This window comes from Saccoglossus kowalevskii, chromosome 15 (assembly GCF_978046115.1).
Source record: "Saccoglossus kowalevskii chromosome 15, keSacKowa6.1, whole genome shotgun sequence".
Taxonomy (NCBI): domain Eukaryota; kingdom Metazoa; phylum Hemichordata; class Enteropneusta; family Harrimaniidae; genus Saccoglossus; species Saccoglossus kowalevskii.
This window is the reverse complement of record NC_140655.1, coordinates 34,127,622-34,152,160: the sequence shown is the minus strand read 5'-3', so window position 1 is coordinate 34,152,160 and position 24,539 is coordinate 34,127,622. Positions and strand designations below refer to the sequence as shown.

At 34.4% G+C, this 24,539-nt stretch overlaps 2 protein-coding genes across 2 annotated transcripts in view; both read right to left on the bottom strand.

Annotated features, from left to right (window-relative positions):
- LOC102804945 (coatomer subunit beta'-like) overlaps positions 1-2,352 on the bottom strand; it is a 58,418-nt gene extending 56,066 nt beyond the window's left edge. Inside the window, exon 1 of the mRNA XM_085508579.1 lies at positions 2,332-2,352. Within this exon, the coding sequence (XP_085364705.1) occupies positions 2,332-2,352 (21 nt within the window). The remainder of the gene's footprint in view (positions 1-2,331) is intronic.
- On the bottom strand, positions 1,638-24,151 carry LOC100366831 (coatomer subunit beta'-like). Its single transcript, XM_085490749.1, has 23 exons — positions 24,069-24,151; positions 23,624-23,644; positions 22,865-22,981; positions 21,501-21,587; positions 20,881-21,007; positions 19,784-19,932; positions 18,671-18,817; positions 17,431-17,530; positions 16,997-17,139; positions 16,420-16,519; positions 15,824-15,923; positions 15,202-15,312; positions 14,919-15,007; positions 14,535-14,641; positions 12,906-13,049; positions 12,183-12,313; positions 11,670-11,877; positions 10,397-10,507; positions 6,553-6,767; positions 5,505-5,597; positions 4,924-5,101; positions 3,429-3,500; positions 1,638-3,142 (listed from the first exon to the last, which is right to left on the bottom strand). The coding sequence occupies exons 1-23, from the start codon at positions 24,069-24,071 to the stop codon at positions 2,930-2,932; spliced, it is 2,766 nt and encodes a 921-aa protein (XP_085346875.1). The 5' UTR covers positions 24,072-24,151; the 3' UTR covers positions 1,638-2,929.
- Between the last annotated feature and the right edge of the window lie 388 nt (positions 24,152-24,539).

Genomic DNA, 24,539 nt, shown 5'->3' with positions numbered 1-24,539 from the left:
ATTGTATTACATTTTTTGGCAGTACTTCTGTTCTGTATTGCTAGTAATAATATTTATCGGGGGGGGGGGGGGGCTACTTGCATAGAAGTGCAATACGAGTATGTGCCGCCCGACTGGGGTGTCATTTCACGCTATTTTGTTTAGAAGTGGGTGGTCATTTATCAATGGTTTGGTTTAGAAGTGTGTAGCATTTATTTACTTTTACCATAGTCCCTCAACAAATTTGTTGAGGGTCTATGCTTTTACACAGTTCCTTATTTTCAAAGCCAAATACCGGAAAAAGCTGAATAAAATGCATCGCCCGCCGGCGGGTGCGCTCACTGGTTGCGAAAGTTGTGAGCTGGGTGTTTTTTTTGCTGAAAACACTTGTGTTTAGAATCGAAATTACTAACTAATGAGCGTCGAGGCAAATAAATAACAAATACAACTTTGAATGTATCTACTACATGCATTTATTATCATTTTACTGTAAAATTATTGGACTTGTGCCAAGCGCCTATGACTCAAGGTGCATTATTGTAATTGACACCTATGAAATGATCCTGAGAAAGTCATTATCTGGTCAATCTGTGCATCTTCGTGATTTTTATTTGTAAATGACGTTGATATTTACTAAAACGTGATCTCTTATTGGGACAGTAGAGGATTTCGTTATTTGGGCTCATTTCATATTTTCTTTCACACTCAAGTAAAAATTCACGGCGATTCGTTTGAGATGTTACCAGACATTATTTTGGCATCTAGCTTTCAAATTCATCCACCGACGCCGCTTAGTATAAAGAGCGATCATGTTTTAGTGATCGCGTATTGGTGGGCTCACTGACTGTTTACAGAAACCATGCAGAATCACTGTACATTGTGAGGCGGCATTTGCAGTTATGGAGTACAGAGATATTTGGTGAAATAACATTTGCTATACTGAAGTTAACTTCTTTTCAATATCACCCAGATCATCAAGTGACACAACTATTCAAACTACAAATGGGAGAGGGTAGGGGGTGATAATCCTGTAGTTTTTGTTCTTGTCAATAGAGGGCGCTTCACATTCAATTTTGTGTTTGACAAAACATGGCTGTATCACATGAACAATCATAACTGAAATTATCTTTTAAATCACAGAATTATCTCACATCTGAAGAGTTGATTAGAAAGGCTCTTTGCTCAGAACTATTCATTATTGACAAGTTCATTCAAAATAATATTTATGACTATTAGGATTTTCAAAAATACCTGCCAATCATCAGTCCTGTGTACTGTCCCTATCCTCAGAGCATGTAAAAGATTCAGTTCTTATTTCTGCAGGATAACTGTATTCATCTCAATATAGGTGCATGCTGTCCCTAGTTTCCCAATCTGTAATTGGCATTGGACAGTTGACAGGAAATTATAGCACGAGTATGAAGTATATTTTTTCCACCTTCAATCAAATTCAATGAATACTGGCTAAACTCAGTTTTTAATCTTTCCCTTCTTTTGTTTTAAGTTTTTTTTTTTTAAATGCTCACAAAAATAAAATAAAACATGCAGACCAAAAACAGATTTCTTTTTTGAACTAATCACCTCATTGTCAGCACTCTCCAATGCCATCTAACATTCTAAACAGTTTACTATCAAATAAATGAAAGCAAAAAACAAACTGCAGCATACTTTTTCTTTTAATAACCCAATTCTGTACTGAATTACAATTATTGTTATTTGAAATGTACAGAGTATTGTAGTCACTAGTGTTTTACTTGTAAAACCAATATAGTTTATCTCAGATACGATGTGCACCCATTAGGATACAATCTGTTTACCACAATAAATACTCAGAAAATAAACAATATAAACCAACAATAAAAAAAATCCCTCAAGTCAGCGTAAAATGCATGGGAAATATTGATTTGAAATTTCACTCGTTCACTGCTTCACCTGAAGAGGGCAGTGTACTCAGCAGATAAATCTTCACTTTGTTTAAAACCCCAGTTGTTGCCTACACAATGCATTGTATACCTCACATGGACCCATACCACGATGAAACCAAAATATTACAGAATTGATTTACACAATTATGTCTTTGTGCAGTCAGCACTAGGTTTCAATTTAATTATGATTTTTATTTTAAAGTTGTAAATTTTACTGGAAAAACTGAAACCTAGTGAATATTTGCTACTTTTAAACAGTAATCAAAGAAGATTTTTGTCAGCAAACTGCTATTCACACACAAAATAGAACCAAATTGTATCAGAAGTCTTTGCCATTGCAGTAAGGCGATAGAATGAACACTTGTCAATAGTCATACTTCACTGTTAAAAACAACAGTCATTTTCAGCATATAATATTTTCTCCTACCTCATAGTACTGAGATATCATTTTGGTTCAAGCATCCAAATAAATAGTATAAACACGACCATCACCAACAATTTGTAGACACACAATAAACCATATTGTAGCCACATAAAATATACAAGACCTGACAATCTGAGGGTGTTTGCAAGGACTCCCCCTTCACAATAGTCACTGTTAAGCTTTGATTAAAAAACCAGTGAAACATTCCGATAGAAAATTCAACTCTCAAAATTATGTTTGCCAAGATTCACTTTTATTTCGCACCAAACTAGCTTTTCCTACTTATGGTTATGGATTTTGAAACAAATATTATATGAAGAAAAAAAAGAAAGATAAAAAGTGCCACAACAAGTGACAGAATTGGGGTATGATTAAGATATATACATTATTTTAAGTAACAAGTGAAAAGCTGACATAATAGAATATTGGCTGAACAGATACTCCTTACATATTACTTGAATTAATCCTCATGATAATATAGAGGTCTCTATATACAGACAAATATAGCTTAACACCCAGAATACACATCACCTACCAATAAAAGCTACTATGATTAGAGAGAAAACTTTTAAAAAGTCTTTTCTAGAAAAGTTTAGAAGATTTAATCCTCTAAAAGATCTTCATCCAGATTGATGTCTGATGTGTCAATATTCTCATCTAACTTCATGTTCTCAATATCCTGGTCAAGATCAAAATCAAAATTGTCTTTATCTAAGTTTTCTTTAATTTGTCGAGCTGCTGATTCTTTGCTTTCTGTTACCACATTGTCATCTATTTGGGGTTTTTCAGCTGGGATTGATTCCTCTTTTTTGTCCTGTGTATGGAAAAAAGACAAATGTCAAAATAAGTCATTGTCAATAACATACGCACCATGCATATTGACTGTGACAATTCTGAAGATAGAAAGATGAAGATAAATCACAATTAAATGTTCAGCATGTCAAAACTATGGTGCTACTTTAAATAAATAAAAGTTTGACATGTAAACTGATTACATCAATTACATTTGTGAATCAACAGTATTCAGTCAGGTAATGTGTCCTTGTCATGTTTGATAAAATCCTAGATATTAACAACAATGATAGATTGAGATGACTTACAAGATTCAGATCAAATTCTCCATTTTCTATCGCCTGTGCCATTTCTTCTATAATATTGCGTTCATATGTATTCTGTTGAATCAAAACAGATAAAGATTTAGCATTTCAGTCATCTTTCTGGGTTTGTCACTCACTTTTTAATCTACTATACTATCTATACTATCACTAAACAAAATTGTCATTGGTAAAACAATGCAGTGCTAGTTGGGATAAAAATCATGCCTTTTTATGATGCTATTTTTGATTATATTTTGAAAACACAAATTTATTAACTCATTTTTTATATATGATAATACTGTTATCAAGAGAATACTGAAAGTTTTGTATTGAAGACACAGCCACATTGACATTCATTACGTCACATTTGATACATTCACGTAATGTGTTCATATATGGTACAGAACAATTATCGCGGAAGCTTTGTAATCACTTCAGCATCGCATCATTATGGCATTGTTATTGCTTCAATGTTGCAACATTAAAAAGTTGAGGTGGATATCGCTTTGCTTCATTGTGGCCTCATTATGGCGACAATGTAGCATCAGCATCCTTCATCAAAAAAAGTATTAAATTCACATATGTAAACAATGCTGAGAAGTATCATAGTCAGCCGTATATGTATTCACACAGATACTCTTTGCTGTCTTACATGCAAGCTGTATTCATCTAAAAGTTCAAGCTAAATAATGCATGACCCTGTCCAACTATCAAGATTGACTGATTTTGTTCAGCGATAAATTTTTCCTTGACGGCCATTAGAATCAAGCAGGTAGACATCGGGAAGAGATTGAAAGAGAAAGATTGAGTGTTGGTTTCAAAAAATTCGATCAACAAAGTAACAACAGAATTACGTAAATCCATAGCTTCCATTGGCTGGTGGTGCCATCAAAAGTCGGCGTCATGGCAACCAGCTAACAGCTTTCCATTTTTCTTTCGAAAATAATTCAATCTGACAAATCTTAATGCTGAAATCAACACAACACACATTTCGAACTTATTATTTAATCAACATTCATGTAAGCACACTGAAGCAATGTTTTCTGTTTTGTTGTGTTAAGAAATACCAGTCGCACCCGAGATCAAGCCAAGTTTAGTAAGGTGCACCATATCTAACTGATCACGCCGAGCTCGATCTTTGGCTCGCTCTTTTGAGGATCGATTACATATTGATCTTCTGTACATGCATTTTTCTCCATTGCCTTTCTGTGTGCAAATAATGAAGTCATACTGATGCCACAGTACTTTGAAGCTGATGCCACGTTCATGCCATGAGATTGGAAGCTGAGGTCACGATGATGCCACAAAATAAGTGAGGCGAACACAGCTTCAATTTTCAATGACGCGATGCTGAGGCCACAATGAAGCCATGCATAGGTGACAATGATGTCACAAATGCCAAAGCTTGCGCGATAACTGTAGTATAATAATGTAGTATTCTTGCAACATCACATACTGATTGACTGATAAACAACTGCAACATGATAGCATTACTTACAGGGACATTAGGATAAGCTGTTGCTGGTAATGGCCTTTCTGTTTGCTTCAAATATTTTTCTGCTATAAAAGCTTCTTTCAGACCTACAAATAAATTCTCATACTCTGTGGGATCAGCTAACGATTGTGCTGCTTTCTTGTTGGTCTGTGCAAGGTTCTCTCGCCATAATTTAACAATTCTACAAAATAAAATAACACCATTATATAATAATGTAATAATAATAATACCTATAAATATATTTATAATAATATGTCCTTAGTTTTCTCTAATTCATACATAATGAGACATCACTATATCAGTTTTGGTGGCAACAGTCAACTAGCAGGCAACAAACCTTTTGAATATTATTTATGTACAAAATTTGTTTTTTGGACTAAAGAGACAGTATCCTGCAAGGTCTTCATCAAAATTTTGAAAAAAGTAATAAAAACGTTATATGGGTTTATTTTGTTAGAGGTGACAAAAACTAAATCTCGTTGAAAGGGTTAATAAAATTGTACCTGTACAATATTTTAATATTACAGCATCCACCAGATAACACAATCAAATGATTAAGCACAAGACAGATATATACAACTTACCCCGAGATTTTACTAGGCATATACGTCCTAGCCAGAAATGCAGCCTCTGGAAGCCTTCCAGTTTTACAGAGTAATTCTATACACTGTTCAGTCCTACAATAACAAAATTAACATATGCTAGGATGAATGAGATTGCATGAATCTGGGGTAGGGTACAATAGATTAGATAGGCTGGCCTGAGGTGAAGTGGGATGAGTCAAGATTACGCTGGCTTAAGGTGAACTGGGATAAAGTGGGATGAAGTTGGGATAAATTGGGATGAAGCTTGGATAAATTGAGATGAAGCTAGGATAGGCTGGCGTGAGGTAAAGCCAGGATAGAGTGGGATGAGTCAAGATTAGGCTGGCTTAAGGTGAACTGGGATAAAGTGGGATGAAGCTGGGATAGGCTGGCTTGAGGTGAAGCATGGATGAAGTGGGATGAGCCATGCTTAGATCGGATTGTGTACAGTTGAAGTGAGATGGAGAAGGAATAAGGCAATATAGAATAAGAGAGTTAGGTACTTGAATTAAGCAGGATGAGGCAACACACTTACACCAGCCAAGGTTCATTAATTTGGCCTTCACCTCACTATTATACCTTGGAAGAATTCACACTATAAACCGGTATTCACTGTTAATGAAATCAAACAACAATGTGTCTCCCAAAGTAAATGTAACACAAACTCACAAAGTCTATGGTAACAAAAAACTATTTAAATTTGAAAATGTTACGGGAACACTGATTGATGGATTCAGCTCTTTGGCGTGCCCAATCAAATCATTTGATTAAACTGAGGTCAAATAGAGCTTCTCCTATTTATATGGATGGCCATGGATAGACCGCTTCAGCAAAACTATGTGAATCATACAGGAAAGCTAGCACAAGCTAGATTGAGCAAGGTTGAAATGAAAGAAGGCTAGCGTATGCAGAATTGATTTGGACAAAGGGACCCAAGGTATTATGCAATGATGGACTATGTTGGAGTGGGTTAGGAGTAAAGTTTAAGGTTGAAGAGGGTAGAGCCAAACTTTGCTTTGCTTTGCTGTATTGTCTTCAAATTACTTACTCTCCAAGAAGGAAATGTGAAAGAAAAGCTACGTTGGTTTTATCTTCATTTTTTGAAGCTTCTGCAAGTTTTCCGACCATAGTTTCATCTCCAGTACATGTTGCTAATAGCAACAGTCCACCATAATCCTGTGCATTATGTAAACATTCAGCTGCTAGTTTAAATTCACATTTAGACGTCGCCAACTCTGACAATTGTTTCCATTTCTCTTCACTCTGTAAACAAACAATGATAGTGAGCAAAACAAACAAGATTAAATAACTGTAAATCTGTTTTTCCTGTTCCTATTCATTTTCTTGTAAACTTGTCTTGCACCTGAACTTTTCAGCCTAAATTAAACTGCAATTGCCAATAACTTTCTCAAATTTACATGAAAACTTTTGATTCAAAGGGATTTCAATACAAAACGTATGAATTTGCTGTTTTTTGAGAGAGAAAAAATAATTACTTGTGATGTAGACTACTGAAGCTAGACCATAAAGAGGATAAAATAGAAAAAATAATGATCATAATTAAAGCTGCAAGCAGCGTCACAGGGGCCCAAGCTTTCAAACATATATTCCAATCAAAGAAAGCTTAGAAAGAACTCCCATGTGCTGAGAGTATTGGAGACACATTAAATATAATTTGAAATTACTTAGCTGAAAACTAATTATGCAAATCAGAAAATTAATATGACCAGATTTGAGTGTAAAACTAATGAGGTCTGCGCAATGTAACAGAAAATCTATGTCTCCAAGTTTAATTGAAATGTGATTAGAACCAAAAAATTATGAATTATTATGCTTATTAGGGAATTAATATGAACAGATTTTTACCCCAAACTAATTAGGTTTGTACATTGTCCTAGAGCATCTTTGTACTAAGTTTCATTGAAATGGAATAATTAGTACTTTAGATATCAGTGTGAAAGCTTAAAATTGGTTAATTATGCAAATTAGGTAATTAATATGTACAGATTGTAACCCACAATTATTCAGGTCTGTCTATTGTCCTACAGCATCCATGTACATTCATTGATATGTGATGTATAGTACCTGAGATATCAGTGTGAAAGTTGGTTAATTATGCAAATTAGGTGATTAATATGCACAAATATTTACCGGAAACTAATTGGGTCTGCATAATTCTAGATTCATTGAAATGTGATGATTAGTACTTTAGATATCAGTAGAAAAGCTGAAAATTATCTATGTACCAAGTTTCATTGAAATGCGATGATTAGTACTTGAGATACCCGTGGAAAAGCTGAAAATTAACTAATTATGCAAATTAGGTGATTAATATGCACAAATATTTATCGAAAACAATCAATCTCTGCATAGTATGTAAGTACCAAGTTTCATTGAAATGTAATGCCCACTACTTGTATCAAATGCTGAAAATTAATTAATTATGCAAATTAGGTAATTAATATGTACTGATATTACCATAAAAACTATCAGGTCTGTGCAGTGTCATATGACATCTATGTACCAAGTTTCATTGAAATGTGATAATTAGTACTTGAGATATCAGTGGAAAAAACGAAAATTGACGAATCATTATGCAAATTAGGTAATTAATATCCACGGATTATTACCAAAAACTAATAAAAACCTAGCTCTAGTTCAGAGCATGTATGTACAAAGTTTCATCAAAATCCAATGAGTGGTTGTTTAGATATCAGTGGAACAATCATGGAACAGCTAAAAATCAGCTAATTATCATGCAAATTAGGTAATTAATATGCACGGATTTTTACCAAAAACTAATCAAATCTGCGCATATGTTCAGAGCATCTATGTACCAAGTTTCATCAAAATCCAATGAGTGGTTCTTTAGATATCAGTGGAACAGTCATAGAACAGCTAATTATCATGCAAATTAGGTAATTAACGAGCATGGATTTTTACCAAAACCTAATCAAATCTGCGCATTAGCCCAGAGCATCTATGCACCAAGTTTCATCAAAAACCGATGTATGGTTCTTGAGATAGCAGTGGAACAGTCGGACACACATACACATACACACACACACACACACACACAGACAGACACACTAACTGCAAAGACTCCCATTATGTGCTTCGCACATGGGAGTCAAAAATAATGAGGTCAAATGATACACAATTGGTTAGTTTGAATGATTAGTACCATGAGGTCGAAATGCAGTTGGTTCCATATATTTGTTTGAGATATAAAGGTTATGCATACTAATGAGCTCACATGACCATATATCAAATCTCTAATTTAACGTTGTCATAATAACACAGGATTCATCTTCCTACCTGCAGCAGTGTTTGAGATATGACAGTTATGCATATTAATGAGCTCACATGACCATATATGGTCATCTGTTATTTTAATCAAATCTCTTGTTCAACATTGTCATAATAACACAGGATTCATTTTCCTAACTGCAACAGTGCTTAAGTTATAACAGATATGCATATTAATGATGTTAGAAGCCCCACCCCATGGGTGCCCAGCCACGTGGCCTAGCAGTGTGCTATTGGGGCAAAATGATGCATCTGATGACACAAATGCACATACAAAATTTAAATGAAATCAGACTAATACAAAACATGTAGTTTTTATTTTCACAAAATCCAAGATGGCGGCCAAACCATGTGACTGATCAAAATAATATTATTTTTCTCATATGGAGAAAATCTAATAGAACATCTACTAGATTGGTTGAATCACCTCTGAGAAACAAATGCCCAAACTTTTGGTCAATTTTGCCTAAAATCCAAGATGGCGGCCAAACCATGTGACTGATCTGCAATCTTTTTTAGGTTTCTGAAAGAGTTTGATATAGAGATGCCATGCAGCAATATTGAAGATAATCCCTCCAGTGTGGCATGAGTAAAAAACTACTTCCTGTTGAGAACAAACCAAAAATGGCGGCCAAACCACATGACCAATCATAATGAATTTCTCAAATCTAAATCTGCTCTATATGCTAAGTACTAAATATGAGAACATTTTACTCGGTGGTTCTGAAGAAGAAGATTTTTAAGTGTTTTTTTGCCGTTTTTAGGAAAAACAAAATGACGGGAAAAGTCACGTGACCACTGAAGTTTTTATTCCTGATATTTATTACACATGAGTTGTACTATATACCATAAAGAAATCTAGACGCCTAGACCCTCAGAAAGTGGTCAAACAGCCACTTCCGGTTTTATTTCAATCCAATATGGCTGCCAAACTAATTGGCCAATCAAAATTCTGAAAGCATGTTGCACCAGTTCATATTAGAGACTATCAATATAGAGCATTTTCAGACTATTCGGTTCAGCGGTTTTCTCAAACGGCTTGACAAAAAAGTTACGAAAGAAAGAAAAAAACGGACAATAAGAATACAGGCTTGGGCCCCTAAAAATATCTACAGTCCCTTACTTGTTTTCAGAAATGTACTGTACGATAATGAGGAATTTAAGGGGCCTTGTGCAGTAATGAATGAGTTAAAGGGCCCCCAGCAAAAAATCCCTATTTTGTTCTGAGAGTAGGAGACATCCTGAATGTGAACTCAAATAATATATATTTAACTAATATTTCCATTTCAGCTCAAGCTCCATATAAATCAACTGTCAAACTTCCCTGGAAAATGAACAGCTCAAGAACTTGCAGTTGTAATAAGTCAGTCGCACAGATACAGACATTCCAGCAAGCAGGAAATGTGTAAATCACAACTATTATAGTTCCAAATATCAAGGGGAAGGATAGTTGTAGACTGGTTTCATCTGTCATAAAAAAGGGTTGAATTCTTCATAAAGTTAGATCACATAACTCAATCCCTGACAATAGCAGACGCTGGCATTGCAATTAACTTGCATCATATTTAGCACAATGTACTTACCTCTGATTCTTTGGCTATATCATATGCAATCTTGAGTTCACCAAGTTGTAATGCTAATTCAAATCTATGTTCAGGATCTGTAGATACAGCTAAGGCTTGAGGTTTGAAACCCTGTAAAAAGAAAGTAACATGTCAATATTACTCATTGCAAGTCTTTAAAATGTAGAGTCACAGTGGTTTTGTTGGGGAAATTGCTCTATTTGTGTCTTAAAATTATTAAATTAAATTCCCACTAAATTTTAATATCAAGAGAATCAATGTGTACGAATGACAGGCTCTAAACTTTTTGACTGACATAATCCTTTCTGTCAAAATGTGGTTTCAACATTTGACACAAGTGGGATTAATTTGTCGTTATCCTAATAACAAAATCTAACAATCAATTGCATTACATAGTGAGTTCTCAAGTTTAAGAAATATATAAAGGTTGAACATAAACAGTCAGAGGTAATGTCAGAGGTATGGCTCTGAAACTGCATTCACTAAAACAAAACAACCAGTCTGACATTTTGAGACTGATCTGACAAACAAAGTGACCAGCATTAAGGTCTCCCAAAAGGTACAATGTACATACAAAGTTTGAACAAAATCTGTCTATGCAATGACCAAGATTTTTAACATTAAAACAAATACAACTCTGCCATCTTGATTCAGATAGGCAAATGAATAAATATGCACATATACAACATGTATATATAAAGTTTGAACATGATTGGTCTGGACATGTCAGATATAGTATCGGAACTGCCTTCACTAGTTGGCCATTTTGAATATGATCTAAATAACAGACGTACGTGCACTATGGCTCTATACTGTCCAATGTTTGTACCAAACTAAAAACAAAACATCTATACTTGACCAGAATGGCAGAAATGCTTGGTTTTGCTTAATTTTAAATATTTGGTCATCGGATCATGAAACGAATGGGCATGCATGTGTCATCCAACATGTGATGTATTTGTAAAGTTTGAGTGTAATCAATACAGGCATGTCGGAGAAACAGGTGGAGACACAAGGAACAGATGCATGTATGTACACACACAGGTTGAAACACAAGTTCACTGTGCAAAACATAACAAAAGGCGACATGACCAATGTTCTGTAAAGACAAAATACCAGCGTACCAAAAGAAAAAATATATGTCGCAAAAGTTGATTTTGATATTTGAAAGGTTACTCATGCAGACACCCTAAAGCTTCCTTCCTACTGTCATTTTCCTGGTATCTTAACAATATATAAATGAATGTGTCCAAATGAATACAAGTATATATACCTGTTTTTCTAAGAAGTGTGCAACTCTTGTCCTCTGTTCTCGTGGAACTGTGGGTAAAACTTTATCAGCGGTTTCAAAATCTCTCCTCATGACAGCAGTTTGGTATTCTAACACCGATAATAACAACGAGTAACTCACAACATTGAGTTCTTTATCACCGAGATATAGACGGTTATCACGTGGGATATAACCTAATATGTACATCACTCTGGAGAAAAAAAGCATTATACTTGAATGTTTATGTTATGAGGTAAAAGATTTATTTTTCTACTTTGTGTATTGTGTTGATTGGCACTGTGCTAAACAATGTTCGCCAATACAAGCAACTAGTTAACATGGTTCAGACTTTGATTGGCAAGCTATCAATGCAGCAACAACTTAATATGCAATCACTCCTTATACATACTGAGAATTAATTATTGTTCTCAACAGCCAAATTAAAGAGGGATAAACACACCAATTCTAGGACTCTAATATCCTCATTTACATTAAGATACTTGTTTGTATTCTTACCTGTCCATATGTGATATTGTAACTATTTCACCACCAACATAATAATTAATTCTGTTTACAGAGTTTGTGTAGATAAAACAGTCTCCCACCCAGGTACCAGTTTTCACAATTTCTTCAATCTCACCAATAACCTAGAGAAATAATGGTGGTCAGAGTAACATGATGATAATAATAATGGAAATATCATGCATATATTTATTATATTTTTGTTATTGTATGTACACTTCACTGTTAACGAAGCAACATCATGCAGTATGAGAACAACCACCATGGCACGCATTATGTCCTTCAAGCTAAGTTTTATTTGAACTTTTAGAAGTACATTTCCAATATAATAGCACATACACCAACAATTGTATTGTATATATTTAGATCATCAAAATACTTTATTTTTCCCTATAGACACACCTTTGTTATTTAGGTAAGTGCACACACCCCTATACTAACTGGATGACCTTATTTCAGTGTTGGGAGTTTCTTTTTGAGACCCATACAAAAACACACTGGCCATAACACACATTTTATTAGTAAAGTTGTAATAAAATACCACCGTACATCAACTCAAATATTACTCCATAACTTACTGCCAACATTTGGAGGTAGTGACATGCATTAAAGTTTTTGTTTGAATTTTAGGACACTACCAAAAAAAGCTTATTTGTTCCTCCAAATAAAGATTTGAAATACATATGCAGAAACAAAAATGAATCCAATTTGACAGACCTCAAATGCATCTTCAACACCATCCTCTGTGATTCCTTCATTTGTTTCTTGTGCTTTGGAAGCAGCCTCAGCATTGTATTTTAAAATAAAGAATGACTCATCAGTCGTGATACACACTAGTTCACCGTTGTCAGACCAGAATATCTGAAACAAAGATAGAAGTCAGTTAGGATCACTCTTACAAAGTAAAAGTACTGATGATCAAATATATGAAACATGACAAACCTGGAAAATGTTTGTGCAATAAACTAGAACAATGTTTTAACATTTGACCAAACGCAAAGTCAACTTTTGAATGAAGTTTTATTATTTCAATAGAACTGGCGCTTTAAAGTGCCTGTGCAATACCCACCTTCACGTTTCCCATTTTAGATCTGTGTCCCACTGAAATGGGCAGTTATTGATTTTTTTGCTGAAATCTCGTATCCAAGTAAATTTGAGATGTTTCTCGTGTTGTAGCCACGCCCACCTATCCTGAAACTGTCGACTGTTTCCGGATTTCCGACTCTCGCCGAAAGTGCGCCACCAAATGCCAAAATGTGAGAGGAAGTCATACCCCTGAGCCGTAATAACACTGGTCATTCAGTATACTTTTAAACGATATACATTTTTCGGTCGGCGTTTTTTTTTTTCTTTTTTTTTTGGTCTTTTTTTTTTTTTTGAGAGAGAGTTTTTAGATGTTGTGTTATGGGCAGTTGCAGTGAAACATATAGTCATAGTGTAAGTATTCACACGTTTCTAATCGATCTGAAAGTGCGACATCAGTCATGGACCTTCAAATGAGTTGACTGTTTTTGCGATCTTGATTATTGTTTTATAGAGACCATTTAGTCCCTGTTAAGTAAAGAGTAGCAATAATTTTGACAGTGACACGAAAACGAAGCGTCGGACAAACAGGAAATTACACAGCCCTTACACACTGCTAATTGTTTTCATTTTCGAAGGCTAAAAGTTTCTGAATCGTTTGGTGATTGGTGTTGAATGTCGAATTCACACCTCTGTTCTTTTTTTACCTCCATGCATAATCATGCTTGATCTGCGTAATAATAAGAATCCAGGCTTGGCCAATGTGTTTCCACTAAATAAAGTTTTAATATGATGTTATAATTATGACAATTACGCCATGGATCACGCTAACTCGAATCCACTCTGTGTACAAACGTGCGTCGGTGACGATCACGGCGACCAGCTACACCAGAACGGACATATTTCGCATCTAACTCAACCCCATGCAACAAAAATTGATTCTATGTGTTCATTATGGTCCATTCCTCCTCGACGAACAAGTACATAAGTGATAATTTAGTCAAAGACAAGAAAACTGCACAAGAAATTTGCCGTATTTACACGTATCGGCAATGCAAGCTGCCATGCGACTTCCCCTTGACTTGACGTCACAAGGGGAATTTCTGTATGCAAATAAGAAGCTAATGAGGAGCCTCGTTTTAAAATACACAAAAATAAAGTTGCCGTAGATTGAGTTTAAAACACATTTTTTCATTTAAAACAATAATTCATGCTTAGAAACATAAAAATTAATAATATTTATGTATCAATGGATAATTTTATGCGTGAAAATAGCAGCCATTTCACAGGCACTTTAATGTTGGCTTTTACTCCTAAACTTACCAATTTTGGACTGATTTCAATTCTTCTCACGAGTTCATTTTGCTCCCAATCATAGAATGCCAATCCACTTGATGAACGTACACCCAGTAAATAACCACCATAAATACCTATAACCAACAACAATAACAAAATATTATCGGTAAACACAGTCCCGGTCTTTGAAGAAAAAAATACAAGAATATTTTGATTGTACTATATCACTGGAAAAATATGCCCAGTCTATGGGAATGACTGCCTGCAAATGTGTTCAAATATTTGAACAATATACCCAAAGATTCAATGTCTATTTAGGTTCCAGAGAAATTGAATGTTTGGGTATATTGTTCAATGTGTTACATCAATGTTTGGCAATGAGGTCAACTGTTAATATGGCTATAGACAAACCTTCTGCTCCAAAAGCTGGCTTGAAAGCTTTCCTTTCTTTAAAGTTTCTATATAAGTGCACTGTTGTGTTTCCATCCCGAGTGGCATATCTGAAGGTAACAGTACAAACAATTAAGTTTGAATAGACAGTATGATTCCAGTGTTGGTTGTCAATTACAACACAAAGTAAACACTAATATCAACAATGAATCATTTACACTGAGAATTTAGTTTTTTTTTAATCAGTGAAATACCAAATTGCTGGAAGCCATCCTTATTTTTCAAGCTGGTGGTGATTACTTACTCGTTTGAGTCTAGTGCCCAGACAAATTCTTGAGCGGATCCAAATGCTTTATTTCTCAAAGCCATAGCTGTGTATATAATGTATTCACCATCACCACAAACAACAACAAACCTGAAACAAGACATTAATATATTGTATTTGTTCTATTAGAAGCGCATCTTCAACTGAAATGCACATAAACCATTTACTGTAAACAGAATCGTTTGAATATTACATAAGCGTATAACATCATACTATTAGGCAATAGAGTAAAAACTCTACTAATGACCCAGATGGAGTAGTCCAGTCTACAACCTTTCTCAATACAATTTTTGAAAAAATAAATTAATAGAATCCAATAGTTTTATGTCCATTCCAATTGGAAGCCATCTTCTGAACTATGTATGATTTTATATCAGTTTACTGTAGAAAACCAGACAACCTTTCTGTTCCAAGTCAAAAGAGTTCTGATGAAAATCATCATCTGGTAATTTTAGCAGATCATTTGGACTTGGACTTACAGAATAAAAATATCTGTCCTAAATTGGCACACTGCTCATAGCATATCATAAATGATCCCACAATAATGATGTAGCACTTGCACGTCATCAAATTTCCCCACAATTTATTGGATAATAATTACCTTCCATTGGGATTATGCACAATGGTTTGTGGATAGATTTCGCAACTTCCCATGTCCTTGACGGCCAAAGGTAACCGCTCTGCATCCTTGATGTCAATATCTGGAATAAATTAAATTCACTTGTAAAATTTACACTTGTAGTATTCTATGTGTAGCTGCAATGTTGCATTTTTTTAACGTTAGTAAGTTTTTGCTTTTTACAAGTAGATGGATGCACTAAACTGAAATATTAAAATTAGAAAGTAGAAAATAATGTGCCACAGTTGTTGCACAGTATTGTATTCAATATTTCAATCTGTGAGCCTACTACTTTACAATTTAAACACACAGTTTTACAAAATTTATAACAACAGTAATCACTGCTGTCTGCATTACAATAATATATCATTTTCGCAAGCCATTTAAGGATATATCATTGACTAAAAGTTTTAAAATCATCAAACAATGACATTCACTACATAGATGATGTACCTGTACTTGCTCTGGATATTTTTTCAAATATAATTTTCATAGTTTCATTTTAAAACTAACAGTATGAATACTATTTTTAATTTCTTCAATTGATCAGTACCAGACACCACTATTGTAAATATTACCTTGTACACTTTTCAGATTTGCTTGTTGGATTTCAGCATGTTTTGCCCAGATTATTTTACCACTACTGTCCATTGACATTGCTGGCTCTTCACGGCCAAGCTGTGATAAATACAATCCACATTAGATGATTAATTATGGGATACTTTCAATTATACAGTTTACAAGTTTAATTAATTGGGAGTTGCATTCTCACTACTGTTTACTGATATGTAGTAATTGGGGTTTAACACATGATGATGAAGTGTTGTTTACCTATATATGAAATAAAAGGGGAAATGGTATGAACTAGAACTTGTAGAAAAAAAATATAAGAACTGTACAAAATAGACAAGTCTCAATCTATTGAATATAGTGAACTTAGTGAAAAAATCCGTCCATGTGAACCAAAAGCAAACAAAGGTTCTGAGTGTGAGCGATAAATCATCCTTCCTCTGAAGCTTTGAGAAATGTCACTTTGAAAAAACTTTTAACTAAACAGGAATGTAAGCACAACTTCTTTATCCACAGATATGTAAATTTTTACGAGTATCTATATACAAATATATTAAAATACACAAAAAAAAAAGTGTTGTTTACCTTAATCATAATGCTGCCTTCATCATATCCCAAAGCCACATTATTAGAGCCTCTTAAACACGCTATACTCCACACACGCTCCAAGCCATAATTCAACGTAGTCTCCAGTCGGTACGTGTTTGCATGCCAGATTCTTATAGTACCTAATATAGACATAAATATGATTTATAAAACATGCAAAACAACAAAAATCAAATCTAGTCATCATTTATACTGACTAATAAGTTTGAATATATTTGAGTTATTGATACCAACATAAAAGTTTGCAACAGACATTAGGAACCTTTCGTCAAAAAGACCAAAGTAGTCAGAGAGAAGACTAACCTAACCTGGAGTATGAGCTCTTTTAAGGTACAAATTGAAATCACAGTACAATTACAACTCATTCTGAGCATTACTGTCTTTCTGTTCCCTTCAAACTAAAAAACACTTACCATCTTCAGATCCTGTTAACAGTATAGGCAGTTCAGGATGGAACGCAACACAAGCAACATTCTGGGAATGACCTTCCAAAGTTTGCACACAGGTTTTATTCTGAAATACATACAAACATTTAAAATAAAAAATCAGTAAAATATTGAGAAATTATCTGGATGTGATTGGTTACCTAAATCACTGTAGTACACATTGCCTACTGAAAGCATCCATGAAGACAAGCAGCCTCTCGGCTGAGATAGCTCTGCTGTTAGCAATGCACATTTCAATTAAAGAATAAAGATATCATGAAATGAACAAATCTGAGAGAGATCCACATGTAGTACCTATATATGTAATATCAAAGCAATTGGACTTGAGGTTTTTAACAAGAAGTCGAATATATCACTTTTTACCAAAAATGACAAAAATATTCACCAAAATTAGAGAATTGAAGATATCATTACAAAATGAACAAATCTGAGAAAGGTCCACATGTAGTACCTATATATGTAATATCAAAGCAATCGGACTTGCGGTTTTTAACAAGAAGTCGAAAATATCACTTTTTACCAAAAATGACAAAAATATTCACCAAAATTAGAGAATTAAAGATATCATTACAAAATGAACAAATCTGAGAGAGGTCCACATGTATTACCTATATATGTAATATCAAATCAATTTGACTTGCAGTTTTTAACAAGAAGTCGAAAATATCACTTTTTACCAAAAATGACAAAAATATTCATCAAAATTAGGGAATTGAAGATATCACCATGAAATGAACAAATCTGAGAGAGGTATACACAAGGTACATATACACCAAGTGTCAAAGCATTCAGACTTGTAGTTTTTAAGAAGTCGAAAAAGTAAAACATTGACATGGACAATCACTCATATGATAAGCTCCGCTCGACAAAGTCGACAGAAGAGCTAAAAAATGAACGAAAATGAACAGCATCAGCAGGTGATGTATTAATATTATGCATGTTAATGCACATTTTATAGCAATATCTCATGGTAATTAACTATTTTGAGGAAAGCACCCGTTCCGCTAAACTGTTCTATCATGATAAATTTCTGGTATTTTTTTTTCCAAAGTTGTACAAGCAAAAACATTTGACAGTGCTCCGAAAAATACACAATACAACATATCAGTTCAATGCGACCAAGATTCCTAAAATAGCCTATAAGAAGAGCAAGATGATTAGAAATTTCTGGCAGTCCCTTTAGGGGCCGTCAATTACTACTGCTTACCTGATAATCCCATACTTTGACCAGTCTATCATCAGCACCTGATATTAGATATGGTTTATCACCACCGCTGTAGTAATCAACACAATTCACACCTTTCTCGTGTCCTTCCAATGTGAAATTAGGAGCACTGGAACCAAGCTGCCAAACCTACATGGGTACCAAAAAACATTGTGAAATGAAAACGTCATATATAATAAGAAATAACCATGTGCAGACTTTTGTCACGATTTGACCTTTATGATGAAATACGAGTAGTGATGTCATTCTTAGCCAATCAGTAAAGCAGATGCATAAAAGTCAAAGATGATTGTCAAACTGTAAACAAAAGCATCATGTGCCATCGCAGCAGAGGGACCCCATTTTACTTGTCTCTTTATTGTGATTAGACATGAATGAAAAGTGCCAAGCTGACAGACTGCGAAATCCGTGGATTAAAAGTGCTAAGTCCAAATTGTGTGGGATGATATCGACGAACTTCAAGAAGAAGTTGTAGGACTTTGAGGGTTTTGAGTTTGACCAGGATGGCAATGAACGTACAAATAAAGATCTGAGAAGTTTTTTTCAAACAGCTATGAATTATTATAATTTTTACTGTGTAAATTTGTAAATTATCATTGATCTTGTATGACAGCTGATTCGTAATATGTCGAGACCGGAAATCATTTTACGCAGTTTAACCCCTGACATTTTAATTCATTTTGAGTTCACGTGTATTGGCCCTGTTTGACGGTGGGAAAATCCTAATTCAAATGATTCTTCACTGTCGATTTTTATTATTTCTGGTTTATTTGTCACATTATAAGCAATAAATTAGTTTTGTTTTACTTCTAATGTTGCATATTGTTCATTTATTTCTGTTGCATGTTTTTATTTGCCGTTCTATTCCCTGCTGCAGTTCGATCTGCGTGTTGTCAATTTTCGCGAATTTTCGGGGTTTTTTGCTGGGGATATCCTGGCAAACACCCACCCCTATTTTTTGGCAATTTTCCATGTTCAGGACCCTGGGCTTTTACCCAGATAAATACGGTAGGTATTGTAATTTGTTCTAACATTCAGAGTAATCAGAGTGACACAATCTTAATGGTTTTCACTGTAGAAGAGTTGTACACTCACCTTAACAGTTCTATCCAAGGAAGCACTGGCAAATGTATTATTGTCTTTGGGATTGATAACAATCTGCATAACATAATGTGTGTGTCCTTCAAATACCTGTGTACACTGCCACTTCTTTTCATAATCCCATAATTTTATCAACATATCATCTGGACACATAAATATAAAGCTGTGTTAAATACTGTGAGTAGAAATTGTCTAAAGCCTTTTGTTCACTGGTTAGGCATTACATTGGTCAGCAGGAACAGTTATTGGAGTTAAAAATAAAGTCAACTTGTGTGACTGTAACAACTTGTTGTTTCAATCATCTTAAAAGAAGTGAGAATGACAATGCAATGTATTTGAAAAGTCAACCAGCTCAAAAAGCTACTTCCCCAAGTCTCACAGTGCAGCATGTTCTTCATCAGTTTCAAATATGGATATACAGTCAAACCTGTATATAGCGACCACCCAAGAGACTACATTAAAATGGTCATTATAGACAGGTGGTCTTTATATGGAGGCTTGGATTATTTTTTCCAGCTCGTACATTTGACATACTATTTGTTCAGAAAATGACGAGATGGTATTGTTGAAACAAAAACATATTTATTTGAGTTGATCAAAATCAAATAAGTTTGACTTGAGAAAAATTAAAAATTGTTGAATGGTATGGTAATTATTATTTTTGTCTCTAAATAAAGGCAAATCTGTAAACATATTGCTGAAAGAGTAGTCACATAAAACTGGTGTCTTTATACACAGTTTGATCATATGTTATTCATGGTACATGTACTACCAAAAGTAGTCACTATAGACAGGTGGTCTTTGTATAGAGGTTGTCACTAACACAGGTTTGACTGTGTCAAACAAAAATACACTCACAGTCATAGTGTGATTCTCACTTCTTGTATATGGAGTTTAATTTGTTGCTTAGTTTTATTTTTGTTTATTTCACTCAATTCAGTATGTATGTTAGTGAGTATGTAAAATAATTTAATATTGTCTTGACAAATGAGTGGAATTTTAACATGTGAATATTTTTCCATCTTCAGCACACAGAAGTATCATTTGAAAATGAAGACCAAAGTTACAAAGCTGAAAAGTTTGATACTCACCACTACTTGTTAAGATGTATGGTTGGGTTGGATGTACAGCAATGCAACGCAAGTAATCAGAGTGGGCTTCAAATGCATGTACTCTCTCCAATGTGTTGTAATTATAGGCACGTAGTTGCATGTCATCCTGCAGAAAAACATCAAAACAGCATAGGAATGAGTGATCTGCCGTTTACTGCGAGATCTTGCATATTACTTGATAGGCACAAACCAAGATGTCTGCCATAAAAATCAAATTTTGAACTTAATTTTTTGTAGTTTAATTTTTAAATGCCAATTTTTCAGAAAGGAATATGGTGGTGAGATAGGTGGGGAATACCCCAAAAATATTTTCCTTGTTTTTTTTGCGCCACTATGACATCTAGATTTGGCAATGAATAGGAATTGGTCTATTGTTTGTGTTATCCATGCCATGTTCAAGTCAATATCCACACATAAGATTAGGTTACAGTTGATCGCCCTCAAGCAGTTGTATATAGAAACATTTTGTTTTTGTCACACTTTGAGTCAAATGATCATTAGTCCAGAGGTGGTTGTTGCGATGTGTAAATAATCAATGAATTTTACCAACATTGCCCTTTATTACAATTTACAACACAATATAAAGTACTTCTACTTACAGAACCAGTGATGATCCAATTCTTTCTTGGTAAAAACTTTGCTGCTCTTACTGGCAAGTCACATACCTCAAATGATTTCACCAATGTCTGAAAAATTAATAAATTAGAAGTAAAGAAGTATCTAAAATATACAACTCTGGTGAAGTATTCATATAGTGTTTATTAGAATAACAAATATGACATATTTTATTGCATTTGTATAAAATTGGGTTGAAGTCTGCATATGACCAATTACATGCAAATGACTTGTTTTCACACCATTGTTATGACTGTATTCATCAACAAGCTTCATTTAACAGATCCTGAATACCACAAGGTTTTCTACATGTCAAAAAAATAATGAACATGCATGGATCACAAAAACTTGTATATATTTATATTATTTTTGGGGGAGGAGGGGGGTAACAGATAAACGTGTCTTTTTCATTGCACTAAGTCATCATACTTTTCATTACAACTATTTACCTGGCTTAATTGGAAACTTTAGTATAAATAACTCATTTGTTACAGTTTAGAAATGCTACATTCAAAACATTGGAAAAAATTTTAAATTACAATCCCACTTTGCAAATTTGTGAGGTATAAATCCACAACTGATACAATAAAATATTGGGATTCTTTATGAGAAATGAGAAACGGGGCTCCGAAATAAATCTAGATAACACACTCATTTAAGTTGACGGTTAAGACGCTATATTTGTTTTGGAAGGTCAGATACACATTTTAGATATGCTTGTCCAGGAGATAAAACCCACCAGTACTCTCAAAATAAAATGGATGGATAAGTGAGAGCAAGATATCTACTTTTAATTTATTGTTTTAGCTAAAAACAGCATCATTTTAACACATTTTATGTTTCAAAGCTTGTTTTAGATTTTATATTTCACATATTACACAAGTGCATGCTCTACTCAAATATGGTAAAATAGATCCAGAAAATGTGGAAAAGAAAACAAATTAACATGGGCATACTTATACCTGTAGAATTATCATTTTAATGGTAATATTAGGGAACCAGCTCATTTTGGAAATTACAACCTTATGCTGTGTTAATGTCATTAATACTTCAGATGTGGATTGTAGCCATTGTCAAGAATAAACCATGACAGGTCTTAGAGTTTTTAAGTCAGTCTATGACTTTTTGTCGGAGTTTGATTTTTTCAGAAGTGACAGTCTGAGCTCCTGCAGTCATGGAACAGTTTGGCTGGTGTCGATGACTATAACAGAGTTCTATTCTAGCAAGTTGATGGAGGACAGTACTTTGAAAGTGAAAGCAAATCAATAGTGGCATAGTAAGGATGTGTCTGTCAATCATATTTGCCTAAATACCTGTCACCATATCTTTTGTGTATAATTTGAATTACCTGAGAATCATGGTTCCATACATGGACATTACCATTGTATAAACTCACTAGCATCCAGGGTTCAGAAGGATGCAAATCAACACTCTTCACACGGTCAGACCGTGCTGATAATTTACGCTGTAAAATAAAGATTAATAATGTGAAATCATCTTACTGGAAATCATGTTTCTTTGAGAAATTTTGGTGACTTGATTACAGAGATATTAGTCAAAGAAAGTTTTGAAAGAGGCAATGTACGTACAGGGCCGAATGATCAGCGAAAGGAGACCAACCTACATGACTGTACTCAGGGCTATGTTTGCCGAAGATGTTGCATGTTACTACAGCAATTTATGTTCAGATCTTGCCATGACACTGATTAACTTGAAGATATGGAGTTGAGCACAACAACTACATCCGAAAATGGATGGCTATATAGAAACTTGCTCATATTGCTGAACCAGTGAATGCTATGACTCATGTTGGTCAACATGGTTTTTCTATTCAATTATGCATGAAACATGGTAATGTTTCAGGGATTTTTGTAAACGAGGGAACAGGTGTGCAGCGCCCTCATGCTATGGCCATGCACCCCCTTGCCCGAGGGAGCAGATCCTCTGGCAAAAATTCTGTAACATATTGTTGCAGTAAAATTTACCACATTTTAATTGTTATTGTAGTCACGTTGTTGCAAGTACTTAGTGGGTGGTATGAAAGGAGAACATAACTTTTCAAAAGGTGTATACTAATAGTGATAGTACTAAAAAAAATAATACATACCTTCACATCTAATCTCAGAGGCTGAAAAATAACAAAATTGGCATTAAAGATCATGTATGATATAATATGCACCCACCGAGCTAACACCCTAATAGTATTAAAGTTGCACATTTCTGACTAACAGAAAGTTCCATATGAAATTAATTGAACTGGACACTATATATTCAACAACAGATAAAGAAAGTAACACAACGTTGAGAATCTTGTCAATTCCCACGCCATAGTCAAATAATTTGGATAAGTATGTTATACTAGTGCAGTACAGTCAAGATCCAGCCATCGAGATACAGGAAATCCAATGACAAATCGGCCATTCAAAAACTGAATGAACATCCAAAAAGTCCCAAATTACTCAAGACAACAAGGCGGACACTCTTCTACATAGAATTAGTACAAACTAGCGAGTAATCAGAGTAAACTAAAAATAAACAATCATAATTCCTACCATGTTGTGCTTTAATTCGAGGTACCGCTAGAAGTGAGAGACGTGTCTGCTTATGACGGACACACAGACGTGGCAAAATCACGTGAAATCTCGAGTCGTAGAACGGAAACGTGAGTTCGTGAAAAATTTAGTTTACGTTGTTAATCAGCAAAAGTGAGACTTTTGTTTTGTAAAAACCAGCGAATGCGATATTTCTTATACTTTCAATAAATATCATTGTAAAAATAAGCAATAATTTAAGTGAGGGCCAGTAAAAGTCAATTCACCGGAAGTAACCAACGAGAATTGAATGGATGGGTTCCATTTATTTACTCATTTATGTATAGTGTCCACAGACAGGGTAGATCCGGGACGGACCGATATAAAGTAATGCGTCACGTATCACGTATGCTCATTGTTAACTGTCTAATATACATATATATATAACATAACACTTTCAACATTATATAGTATTCGTCCACAGAAAAGCGT